The following is a 13,620-nucleotide window of genomic DNA, read 5'->3' on the forward strand; positions in this document are numbered from 1 at the left end:
TTGAAGATTCTCAGGTGTTGTTGTTGTTGTTGTTGTTGTTGTTGTTGTTGTTTGCGGTACCAGGGATGGAACTCAGGGGCATTCTACCTCCCAGCAATACCCTCAGCCCTATTTTTTATTCTTTATTTTGAAATAGGGTCTCACTGAGTTGCAAAGAGCCCCGCTAAGTAGCTAAGGCTGACCGTGAACCATGATCCTCTTGTCTCAGCCTCCCAAATGCTGGGATTACAAGCATGTACCACCACACCTGGCTTCAGGTTATTTATTAAGGAAAAGTATGTAGGGTAAATTAATTGACTCCTTGTCCTTCAGCTCATTTGATGACTTGAACGGGCATAGACTTTATCATTATTTCTTCTGGATAGTGAAGGTACAATTTCATTCTCTTCTAGCACCAAGTGTTACTGATGAACGAGCAGATGCCAATGGAGGTTTTTTTTTTAAATGCAAATATGATGACTTTATTTTTAATTTTTGTGTTTCTCGTTTTAATATTTTATTGGTGCATTGTAGTCATGCATCTTAATGGAGTAAAGATGGTAGAAGCATATATGCACACATCACTCATTTAGCCCTTCCCCAGTTCCTGTCCCAATCCATTACCCTTCCCTCCTTCTTAAGTTTGGCTTATTGATTGACTTTGATATGCTTGTGAATGTACATCATGTACATTAGGGAATTTCCCTCTTCCCCCCTCCCAGCCCCCTCAGGTAACCTTATTTGCTCATTTATGGTGTCTCCTTCTTTGTCTAGAGTTCCTCCTATGACCCTTTTTCTCTCTAGCTTCTATATTCAATCCATGTAATTCATCACATAAACAAAACCAAAGACAAAAATCACGTGATTATTTCCATAGATGCTGAAAAAGCATTTAACAAAATCCAACACCCATTATGCTAAAAACACTGCAGAGAATTGGGACAGAAGGAACTTACCTCAACATCATAAAGGCGATATACAGTAGGCCCACAGACAACATCATATTAAATGGGGGAGAACTGCGAGCATTCCCCCTAAAAACAGGAACAAGACAAGGATGTCCATTATCACTGCCGCTTTTCAATATAATATTTGAGACTTTAGCCTTTTATGAATGAAATTTTAATATATTCCCAGACCCCATTTAACTTGTCTTAGTAAGATTCAACTTTATTCCACATCTAAGATTCTATCTTTAGGGTACGATTCTCATTTGAACTTATTAATACAATGTCTTCTTTTTCTTTTATACAACATCAGTCACTATGGCTGAGTTTGCAGATCAGTGGTAGAGCATTTACCTAGCATGCATAAAGCCCTGTGTTCAACCCCCAGAAACACACGCACACATACACACACACACACATGCTACTAGGAATTATACTGTAAACAATGCATTTGAAAAATTGGATTATTTTGGTTCTCAAGGAGCTGACAGTAAACTGGGCTACCTTGTGGTGTTTATTTGCTATTGTTTCACTTGGCTTTGGTTTTCCCAGAGTAGAAAACTTTACTTTCTAAATGTACCATCATAAAATATGCACTTATTTTACATGAAAGTTTTGTATTGTTTATTTTCTACCTTATCTCAACTCTCTCTTTCATATATATCACTCTTGCATGTAAAAATGAGGAGAGCCAGATGTGACAGCACCCACCTAAAATCACAGTACTTGGGAGACTGAGACAGGAAGATCACAAGTTTGAGGACAGTCTCAGCAATGTAGTAAGAGTCTCGGCAACTTAGCAAAACTATTTCAAAATGAAAAATAAAATAGGGTTGGGGTATAGCTTAGAGGTAGAATACCCCTGGATTCAACCCCCAGTATCACAAAAAAAAAAAAAAAATGGGAAGAGAAGTCCATACAATAGCCACTTTCTCCCCAAGTGGACATGTTGACTGTTTCTCAATAGGGCTGCAAAAGAGCAAACCAGATCTTGTCCACACAAGCTCAGTGCATTGATGTCCCGGGCCGCAGCAGGGTGATGAGCTGAATCGAGGTAGATTTGGATCCCAACCATTTTTAATTTTTTTTCTCTTTCTTGCTCTTGCTCATCTGAATACCACATTGTTTTTCAAAATTAAAACCAGATGATTTACTTTATATTCAATTGTAAATCAGTTGAAAACTGACATTTTTTGTCTGTGTGTGTGTGGTACTGGGGTTCCTAGAAGCCCCTCTACCTCCAGGCTACACTCCCATACCCATTTTTTTATATTTTTATGTGGAAACAGGGTCTCTTACACCAGCGCGGCTGGCTTCGAACCTGCGTGATCCTCCTGTCTCCGTCTTCCAAGCGCGGGGATTACAAGCGTGCGCCACCACGCCTGGCCTTAAACTGACCATTTTAAAACATAAAAAAGAATGATGTGGCCAATAAGGAATCTAACATTTGTGGGGTCTAGCACTTTGTTAGGGCTGCTCTCACAAAACACCACAGATTGAGTGACTTAGAGAATGGACAATTATTTTCTCACAGTTCTGGAGTTTCCAAATCTTAGATGAAGATGCCAGCAGGGTCAATTCCTTCTGAAGGCCGTGGAGGCAGGGTGTGCTGCAGGCCACCGTCCTCGGCCTGCAAATGGCCCTCCCCTTCCTGTATCTTTATTATCTTCCTTCTGTGTGTGTCTCTGTCCAGATTTCCTCTTCCTATGAGGATCTCAGTCTTGTTGGGTTGGGATTCACCCTAGTGATCACCCTTCAACTTTATTGCCTCTCTAAAGACCATATTTCTAGCTAGGCATGGTGACACATACCTGCAATCCTAGTACTTGGGAGGCTGAGACAGGTACAGGTTTGAGGCCAGCCTCAGCAACTTAGTAAGACCTTGTTTCAATGTTTCAGAATTAAAATTTAAAAAGGGCTAGGGGTATAGCTTGGAGATAGAATGCCCCTAGGTTCAATCCCCAGTATACCCCCCAAAAAGAAAGAAAGAAGATGAAAAAAAAAAGAACCTAGTCCCACACATTCTAACATCAAAGACATTTACATGTAAGAAGTTTATAAACATAAAGTGACTCCAGGTATCTAGGAACATGCTAGGTATTTTTATATACATTATTTTACCTTTACAAAATTTCCGTACTAGAAAGACATTGTGATTTCATTTCATGGATGAGAAAAGCTGAGATTAAGAGAATTAATTTATCTTGCACAAAGGTACAAAGTAGCAGAATCAGGATTTACACCTAAATTTATCTGATCCACTCCACCAAGCTGCTTCTATGTATTTTTCTTCTCAGTTATTTTCTTCTATTTTAAACACAATGTTTTTAATCAACACAAAGCTCGGGAAAGTTTTGCCTGGTTATTTATCTAGGAAATTTAGAAATGTACTTGGCTTCCTATTTAGTAGCCAGTATTTCCGCTCCTGGTACCTATACCGCATCTCTGAATCTTCCAGCCTTCTCTAACAGATCCTCTGACTCAGTAAAGTGTTGCTCACAGATCTGCGCAGGTGTTAACATCCTCTCCACCACCTTCATCTCATAATCGGGTTGTCCGGAGAAGGGAGCTTTTGGACAGGTTTGACATGTCTCATTATTTGGAAATCTTTAGAATCTCTCAGAGGGCAAAATGCCTTAAGGTATGACATTGCATCATACACACAGCATTGAGCCAAAGGATAAAGAATCACTGTGGGTAGACAGGGTGCAACCTAATGGCAGACTCGCTAAGGCCATGGGTAAAGATTAATGGTGAAGATGTCTCTATTTCCCAAGGTTGGAACCATCTGGTGGCAAATATAATCAGGGAGCTTTTCATTGCCAGCCTGTGATGTAGTAAATGAAACCAGGTAGCGCAGTCAGAGAATTGCTCAGCCACATCCTCAAATAGCTCGTGGTTGACTAAACATTTAAAAATACATGCTCTTAACCGAGAAATAAGACGTGATGCTTTTCTTAATAATACGGTATGTAGAACTGGATATAAGAAGAGGAGGATTTAAATTCTGGCTGTACTGCTGACTACCAGGGTGGTCTCAGGCAAATTAATTAGTCTCATCAAGTACCAATGTCTTCATCTGTCAAACCAGTAAGAGGGTTGCCGTGAAGGTCAAACAAAATCGTGTGCAAGAGCTTTGCAGGCCGTAGAAGGCTATACAGATGTGAGCCATTCTAATTGTTGTTCTAGTTTTAGCCCAAATTTATCAGAACTCACAATTATGTCAAACTGTCCAATTTGATTCTTAAATTTATGGGTTTCCCAGGCCCCCTTCCTCTTTCACTTCTTGTGTGCTTTTCTGTCTTTTGAAAATCTCTTAGAACCACTGTGGAAAAGGGCAAAGAGCAGTTAGGAAATTTTGAATACACACACACACACACACACATACAACTTAATGGGGAGAATGTTGAAAAAAGGCCAGTTGAAAGAAGGGCTTATATATACCAAAAAAGTGGCCTGTCACATTTTAAAGGAGCTAAGTCCTTCCAAGGAAATTACCTGTCATCTGGTTTCAAAACAGTCCTGGCAGGCTCCCCGTAGATGCTGACACTTTTAATTTTTCCTGAGAGCTATTAAGATGGTAGAGGTTTGGAGCCATATTCCCGCATCACCTTGATGTGCCACGGGACTGAACAGAACATGTGATAAGGATCTTTCCTCGATGATGAAGCACCATGGGAAATCCTGAGTTGGTGGCTGGCAAAGCGATTGCAAATCAAGCCTCTGAGTTCTCTCTGTCCAGGCACCTGGAAGAAGTTCTCTTGGAATTGAAAGTTCTCTTTGTACTTGTGAATAAAAGAATCAAAGGTCGCCTCCATCTCTCTCTCTCTCTCTCTCTCTCTCTCTCTCTCTCTCTCTCTCTCTCTCTCTCTCTCTCTCATAGTTGGTATAAGCGATTGCTGCTTATTTTATCTGCCAGAAAGAGATGCTCGTGCTGTTTCCTCCTCTCTGGAAAGAGGGTAATAAAAACAGTTAACAGGACGGGATCCATCTAGCTCTTCAACTCACAGAAGCACTCACCAATGGCTGACCACAATTTGATAACTGGTTACGTAAATGAAGTTCTTAGGCTTCAGAGAGCCCGGCTTTTATGGTTTTTCAATTTCCTAGGCTAGCTGGAGGAAGATGGCTAGTTTGGGGGAGAAATGATCTGTGAGATAATAGGGTGCTATATTCCCATTTAGTGTAACTCAGGCAGCTGGTGGCCATCCACTGTTAGTACTCTCCAGGGAAATCAGTTAATTTCAGTTATACATCAGGATTGTAACTAAAATTTGGCATCTGATTAACCAGAATGAACTAATTTGGTATGCAGGCATCTCCTTGCTGTTCACTCCTTTTTTTTTTTTTTGATTGCTTGCATATGATAAGGCTGATGCCAGTGAATCTATTATTCTGACAAATGCTAATCAGAGAGGTAGGATTCTGATTTTAAATTCAAATTCACTGTGCACTATTAAGTTTTCTAACAGTGTGTGCTTTTGATGGTCTCATTTGCATGATTTTTAAAATATGCATTTCAGGCTATAATTTTATTATCTGAGTGTTCTTTTATTTAATATCAATTCTAAGGAGTTTTTTGAGGGGTATGAAGAGGTTACTGATCTATTTGCAGCTGAGATATACTGTGATTGAATTATACTATGTGACCTACATTAATCCTTAGCTGTCATCTGACTAGTATGGCAGAGAAGTTAAGACCATGGAATCAAAATGCTGAGATTTCAATCCCACCTCCTCTACACCACCTATGTGGAGTGTATATAAAATAACTGTAGAGAAGTATGTAGCCCATAGTCTTATCCTGATTTCTTATGGAAAGTGATGATAGTGTTTATTCGAGAGAGTTTTTTAAAAGATTCCAGTTGCCGGGCGTGGTGATGCACGCTTGTAATCCCTGCGTTTGGGAGACGGAGACAGGAGGATCGTGCAGGTTCGAAGCCAGCCCCGCTGCCTTAAGAGACCCTGTTTCCAAATAAAAATATAAAATATGTCTGGGAGTGTAGCCCAGAGGTAGAAGGATTTCATGAACCCCAGTACCAAAAAAAAAAAAAAAATTCCAGTTGAAGGGCACATGTATCAGCCAGTTTTTGCCAGGTTATGCTGCAATGATATGGATTTTATTTTATTTTTTATTTTTGTGGTACTGGAAGTGGAACCAAGGGTCTTTTCTACCTCTGGGATATACTCCCAGACCTATTTTATACTTTATTTGGAAACAGGATCTCACTAAGTTGCTGAGAGCCTCACTCAGTAGCTGAGGCTGCCTTCGAACCTGTGCAATCCTCCTGTCTCAGCCAAGCACTAGGATTATAAGCGTGCACCACCACGCCCAGCTTATGATATGAATTTTAAATAAAGTGGCTCATAACCAGAGATTTCTCCCTTGTGTCCACCATGAACTGACTGCCTCTGCCTCTGCTCCATAGTATTTTCATTCTGGAACACAACTGAAGGAGCAGTTGTGTTACAACACCCCAACTGGCATTGTAAATGGGGATGGAAGAACCCAGAGAAACAAGTTTGTTTGTTTGTTGTTTGTTTAGTTTCTACTTAGAAGCAGTACATGACACTTACATCCACATCTAATTAGCCAAAGTCATTCAGGTGCTCAAGCCTGGCCTCAGGTGAGTGGGTAGGATAGTCGGTGATTCCATGCAATGTGCATTGATTGGAGTGTAATAAAGGCATAATAAACATTAGCTGTTACTTTTAATCCTGTTCACAAAAGCAAATTATAGTTGGGATTCTGCTAAGCTTTAGGTATCACCTATTCTGCTAAGCTATAGATATTATCCTTTGCTAGGACAGAGAAGACTAATTTCTGTGTTTGTTAGATGGTTCTTTCTCTCTTTCTCTCTCTCTCTCTTTTTTTTTTTTTGTGTGTGTGTGTGGTACTGGGGATGGAACCTAGGGCCATTCTGCCTCTGAGCTACATCCGAATCCTATTTTTTAGTCCTTTTATTTTTGAAACAGGGTCTCACTGAGTTGCAAAGGGCCTCGCTAAGTAGCTGAAGCTGTTCATGGAACCGTGATCCTTCAGTCTCCACCTCCCGAATGCATCACCACGCCCAGCATAGATGGTTCTCTTAAGAGCAAATTAAGGTGCTATGTGCTTTTCTTGCTTTGAACTTTCCAGGGAAGGTGGTCTATGGAGAGCCCATAGCAGCAAGTCTCGGCACGGATGGCACTCACTACTGGGACAAGGAGTGGCACCATGCAGCCCACTACGTCATGGGTCCACCTCTGCGACCAGACCCTTCAACACCTGGCTTTCTCATGAATCTGCTGGCTAAGTAATTACTTTGCAAATGACCATGAAATGTTTTGCCAAAATTAAGCATTTTATGAGTCAGGGTTGGTGAAGGAGAGCAAGTCCTACATCTGGACTTAAATAGGCCTCCCAGTGTTTTTTTTTTTTGTGTGTGTGTGTGTGTTTTTTTTGGGGGGGGGGTTGGTTCCACCTGACCCAACAGGTCCTGGACACACCCTTACCTGGAGAGCAAAAAACACTGGCTAATTAAGTTACCATATGTTGTCAAAAATCTCTTCTAGGCACAGAGAAATCTAATCACTTTATTAATTTTTTTCCAATTTTTTTTATTTCAGTCTCAGAGCCTAGGATCTTCATTTCTTTATTATGTTGTTGTTGTTTGTGGTACTGGAGATCAAACCCAGGGCTTCATGCTTGCTAGGCAAGCACTATACCACTGAGCCAAACCCCTAGCCATATGTCTTTTTATTAGAATAGTCTTGATTTTTTTCTTTGCAGATGGAATGCAAAAACCAAGTTGTTATGTAGGCATCTCTGTTACTTTTTGAGAGAAGATGACCATTATTCTTGGGGATTACACCATTTGTGGGCATCCTGACACACACTACTCACAGATACCCTGATTTAAGTTAACAAAGGCTATTACAGAGACTACTCATCTCTTTCTCTCTCTCTCTCTTTCTTTCTTTCTTCCTTCCTTCCTTTCTTCCTTCCTTTCTTTTTTTCTTTCTGGTACTGGGGATGGAACCCAGGGATGTTCTACCTCCGAGTGACACCCTAGACCTATGTTTTATTCTTTATTTTGAAACAGTGTCTCACTGAGTTGCAAAGGATCTCACTAAGTAGCTGAGGCTGTCCACGAACCATGATCCTCCTGTCTCAGCCTCCCAAATGCTGGGATTACAAGCGTGCACCACCACACCCGACTTCTTTCTTTCAACTTTCTTTCTCCTTCACGGATCTACATCCCCAGGATTATTTACAAGTCAGAGTAGGATTCCTGTTCCTGGTGACATCACTGTCTTCAGCTGTCTCCCACCTCTATTCACCCAGCGTGCCCATGTCCAGGGGCTCCCGAGGCCCTGCCTCCTTCCCCGAAGGCCACCATGCTGAAGTCTTTATATGGTGCTCTGTTCACAAGGACTTTTCACTTGCATGGCTCCTAGCAACTCTGATGTTACCACACAGCTGTCAAGTTTCAGAGAAGACAAGCTCAATTAAAGAGCCAGTGGGTGAGGAAGCTGATCCTAGGACCCGGGCTTCCTACTCACACTCTTGCATTCTGCTTCTTGTGTGTCCTCTAAAAGTGCTTCTTAGACCTGAGACAGGAGAGCATTGAAATATGCTCTCAAAAATGTTCCTCATCCTCCATTGCCTTTTTCTGACTTTCGGTGGATACGGGGTCGGGAGAGTAGGAAACACTGTGCTGGCTCCTTCCGCTCGAGTTCTGCCTACTCACCACATCCCTCTGTGTGCGCTGCCTTGTTCTTTTACAGTGGCGATCTGACCACAACCGGCACTGACCACTGCACTTTCAACACCTGCCAGAAAGCTCTCGGGAAGGACGACTTCACCAAGATTCCCAATGGGGTGAATGGTGTCGAGGACCGGATGTCCATCATCTGGGAAAAAGGCGTGGTGGGTTTCACAGGATCAGCCTTGTTTGGCTTCCCTCTTCATTGAGGGTCCTGACTGGGGACTGCACTGGCATAGACCTTCCTCTAGGAGCTTCACCATTGTTTTTATTTATTTTTTATTAGGTTGGAGATTGGGGATGTGCAGGATCCCCAACCACTTCCCACCCACCCTCAGGACAGTATCAGCAAATAGATAATTGTCTTCTCTGCATAGATGAGTTTAGAGGAGGCATAGGGAATGAATTTAGATTGGATACAAACAAGGTCATTCTTGAAATGCCATGGCCCTTCTGCTTCATTTCTTGTGTACTTGAATCCCAACGCTTCATCTGTCACTGGTACAGATACTAGAAATGATAGAAAGGACATGAAGCTTGCTTATTACATTTAAACTTTTTTGCAGTACTGGGGATGGAACCCAGGGGCATTCTACTTCCAAAGTGCACTCCCAGCCCTATATTTTATACTTTATTTTGAAGCAGGGTCTCACTGAGTTGCAAAGGGCCTCACTAAGTAGCTGAGGCTGTCCGCTAACCGCGATCCCCCTGTCTCAGCCTCCCGAATGCTGAGATTACAAGCGTGCTCCACCACGCCTGGCTTGTTCTTTCTTTTGAAACAGGATCTCAGTAAGTTGCAGAGGGCCTCATTAAGTAGCTGAGGCTGGCCACAAACCTGCAGTCCTACTGTTTCAGCCTCCCAAGCACTGGGATTACGAGCATGTGCCATCACACCTGGCATCTTTTTTTTTTTAAAACCCTTGGATATCAGTTTTTTTAAAATTGCTTTATGGAATCATATCAATGATAACTCAAAGTCTAGGGGAAAATTTTTTGAGAAATGTCCACAAATGGAGAAGAATCAAGTGGCTAAATGTCCAGTTTGGCCTGTCCTGCCCATTGATGAGTGGCTGTAAAGACCAACAGGGAGACTGTTAGACCTGAGGTCCCCACACATACACCTTTCTCATCCATCTCCCAAGAGCCCTCTCAAAGATGACGTATTATCCTACTTCATACTTCAGAACCCTCTTTAATTATTTTCTCTCCTACAGCTGCTCTCTACTTCTAAATCTGATTAACCAAGTTTTCTCAATCTCACTTCCCAAATACTCCTTTCTTTCCCTCCATATTCATGGTCACCATCTAGTACAGTCATCTCACAGCTGGGTCCTGGTCCCCAGTGTCTTGCTTGTTATAGTCTATTCTATACTCTGGCACCAGAGTACTATTCATGCTATTTTTCTCTAAAAATAATTCTTTAATCTTCCCCGGTACTTAGAGGATGCTATTTGAATAATTAATTTACTACAAGGATCTTTAAAGTATCTCTATAGTGCTAGTTTCTGCTGATCATCCTTCTTACTTCCTCTTCCTTCACCCTAACCTTCTCAGATGATTTCCCTTTTCTTCTTTCCTTCGATTTCCTTGATAGTAATCCAACTTCCTCTTTTTACTTGTACTATTAGGATAAGTAGCTTCATTACAGCACATTTTCATAATTCTCAAGTTCATAAATGGATTTAAAGTGATTGTTTCCTAATAATATTCATGAAACTATGTTATTTTCTAAACATTAAAATGATTTACTTCTGAATATTTTTAGTACATGGTTCTTAATCATTTTTGGAGGCAGGAATAATTAAGCAAACCTTAGAAACACTCATCATGGAAAAACACACAGGGATAAGCCCTCAACACTTTCTGTTTTCTTGTAATAGACCATCCATGAATATTGGTTTACTTAATTTTCTTTTGGCTCTGGGGATTAAACACAGATGCATTTTACCTCTGAGCTATATCCCCAGCCCTATTTTTATTTTTATTTTTAAATTTTGAAACAGGGTCTTGCTAAGTTGCTGAGAGTCTTGCTACATTTCTGAGGCTGGCTAAGAACCTACAATCTTCCTGTCTCCACCTCCCAAGTACTAGGATTACAGGCATGGGCCACCATATCAGGCACATGTGAATTTCAGTTGCATAAAATTGAACCTCTGAGCCAGGCGTGGCGGTGCATCCTTGTAATCCCCGTGCTTGGGAGGCGGAGACAGGAGGATCACGCAGGTTCGAAGCCAGCCTCGCTAGCTTCAAGAGGCTGGCTTAAGAGACCCTGTTTCCAAATAAAAATATAAAAAGTAGGTCTGGGAGTGTAGCCCCGAGGTAGAAGGGTTTCCAGGAACCCCAGTACCACCACCACACAAAAAAAATTGAACTTCTGAAGTTGATTTCTCATCTTTCTAAAAGCATCATTGCCTGATTTAAAAGCTTCATTGGCCATCTTATTTTAATTCTATAATATTTTACCTACCTTTCTACATGATCATACTCTAAATCTAGGTTTGCAGTAATTTAGGTCATAAATATAGTAGGTGGCGGTAGAAAACTTTAAATGAGAGTTGAAATACTTCTGCCAACATTTAGCCTTCATATGCAGCAATTCTGTATCATTCTTGAAAGGATAGGGAAAAATAGTGGAGTTGTTTTTTTTAAACTGATGGGTTTTTGAAAAGTCATCTTCAGGCTTCCATCTGTTACCCGTCATCTCCATCATTATCATTATGATCGCTAAGTACTTACCAGCACCACAGATGTGGTCAGCTTTTCAGTGTGAGAAATCAGGTGCAGTTGTGTTTGGTTTAAGAAATGCAAGTCTTGTACTTTTTATTGATAGAAGACTTTTTAGTATTTGCTCATCATAACAAATATATTTTCTCTTTTGAATGGTTTTATAGCACAGTGGTAAAATGGATGAAAACCGATTTGTGGCAGTTACCAGCACAAATGCAGCCAAAATCTTTAATCTTTATCCAAGAAAGGGAAGAATAGCTGTAGGATCAGATGCTGACATTGTGATTTGGGACCCAAAAGCCACACGGTAAGTCTAACTTAACTCTATTCCCTGCCTTCACCATGGAGAAAAAGCACTAACTTGCAAAGAAATTTTGCTTTGGCCTTAATCATCCACTTCTTCTTAGCCATGTTCAGGAATTTTGAGCCTGTGCACAAGATATAGGTTTTGATACAGAAATACTTCTTTGTTTTTCTTGGCATGGAGGATGCCAAAGTTGTGTTGCCTTCTCTGGAAATGGATATGTATAGAAAACCGGTATGAATTTACCACTTCAGTGCCTGGAAAATGTCTGTGTTCACATGGAGAAAAGGTTACAGAAGAATGAAGAAAATAGAAGGCTTAATTTGAAAAAGACTGAATTGAAAACTCAAAAATAATTATACCCTTTTTAAAGCTTTTGGACAGAAAAGTTCCAGCACAAAAGATGCCACTGCTAGTTAGCCAAATTTTTCAGTTGAGTTCATCTTGAGCCGATCATTCCCAGTAGACTCCAGCTTTTTGTTTTCAATTTCCATAATTCTTCGTTAATATTGCAGTTCTGGCAAATTCCACCAACTCAGGAAAGCATTCAATAGAGGCTGAAGCTCTATTAATTTCTCCTTATAGGATGTTAGTACAGACAGCACCTGCATTCTGATTTGTGTTTCCCATAAACTTTGCAGCTATAGTGAAGGAAATCGCACATAGTTTTGTGTGTGTGTGTGTGTGTGTGCACGCGCACGCACGCAGAAATTCATGTATCAACAGGAATACTATAGACCCCTCTGCTTTCAATGTATAGGCATTTATTTGAAGCCTTTTATGTTTTTTAAAAGTCTATAGATTCTTGAGATGATATTGTCACAAAGACCCAGCTTCCACTGAAGCTCAACTGAGCCACCCACTGTGAAAAAGATGACCATCTGGACTACCAAGCTACTATGGTCATGAGCCTAAAATCAAGCCCCAGACAGTCTCTTGGAAAACACTTCTGTTTTTGTGCTCGACACAATCCTGTGGGCACTCAGTGTCCCCACCCAGGGGCCAGTTCATGAGGTCAGCAGGCCATGCGCACGCCAAGTAGCCTTTGCCCAAACACTTCTCATATTCCCTCATTGATAGTTTATGATCCGTGCAATGCAGTATTTACATAAATACCCTACAATACCTATTAGGCACAATTCAAAGTCTTTGGCATTATGTCATCAGGAACTATTACCCATTTAAGGACCTCATACCTAATGAAACCAAGTGTGGCCATCTTCCCGACTAGGGTAGAGAAAAATGTGCTTGAAACAACAATGGGGGAAAATGCTTGGATTTAGAATGATCGTGGATGAAACGCACATGCTAAATATTAGGGGAACCCCTGATATTTAAATACCGCGGTGCAGGCGGTTGTCATACACCCAGTAGGGTCCTGCTCACGACCACCTTTCCTGCAATGCAAACAATTTAGGCTGTGACTACGTAGGTCTTTGGGTTGACTGTGACTAGGTAGACACTAAGGAGGTAGGTCTTTTGAAACATTGTGTGGTATAACGAGATTGAGGATTTAATCAAAAGACCTAGAAATTTTTAAAAGGGAGAAAGCTGTCATGCAGAACATATATTTGTGAAAATTGATTATTTTGAAGCAGGACATCTGGAAAAATCATAGTAATGATAATTAGTGAGAAGTTTTACTTGCATGGTTCTGGGTGGGCTTAAAAATACTTGAGAACCTAAAATGTGATTTGTAAAGAAGACAAATATGACCACTTTAAAAAAAATTTTTTTTTATGTGGTACTGGGGGTGGAACCCAGAGGCTTTCTACCTCTGGGCTGTACTCCCAGACCTTTTTTATATTTTTTGTTTGAAAACAGGGCCTCACTAAGTAGCTGAGGCTGGCTTTGAACCTGTGCCATCCTCCTGTCTCAGCCTCCCAAGCGTGGGGATTACAAGCGTGCGCCACCA

At 41.0% G+C, this 13,620-nt stretch overlaps 1 protein-coding gene across 1 annotated transcript in view; it reads left to right on the forward strand.

Annotated features, from left to right (window-relative positions):
* DPYS (dihydropyrimidinase) overlaps nt 1–13,620 on the forward strand; it is a gene marked incomplete at both ends in the record, with an annotated part of 82,579 nt that overhangs the window by 25,934 nt on the left and 43,025 nt on the right. The window contains 3 exons of the mRNA XM_080694439.1: nt 7,066–7,222; nt 8,697–8,838; nt 11,566–11,708. Coding sequence (XP_080550565.1) covers nt 7,066–7,222; nt 8,697–8,838; nt 11,566–11,708 — 442 coding nt within the window. The remainder of the gene's footprint in view (nt 1–7,065; nt 7,223–8,696; nt 8,839–11,565; nt 11,709–13,620) is intronic.

Source organism: Muscardinus avellanarius, assembly GCF_963383645.1.
Source record: "Muscardinus avellanarius genome assembly, chromosome: 4".
Taxonomy (NCBI): domain Eukaryota; kingdom Metazoa; phylum Chordata; class Mammalia; order Rodentia; family Gliridae; genus Muscardinus; species Muscardinus avellanarius.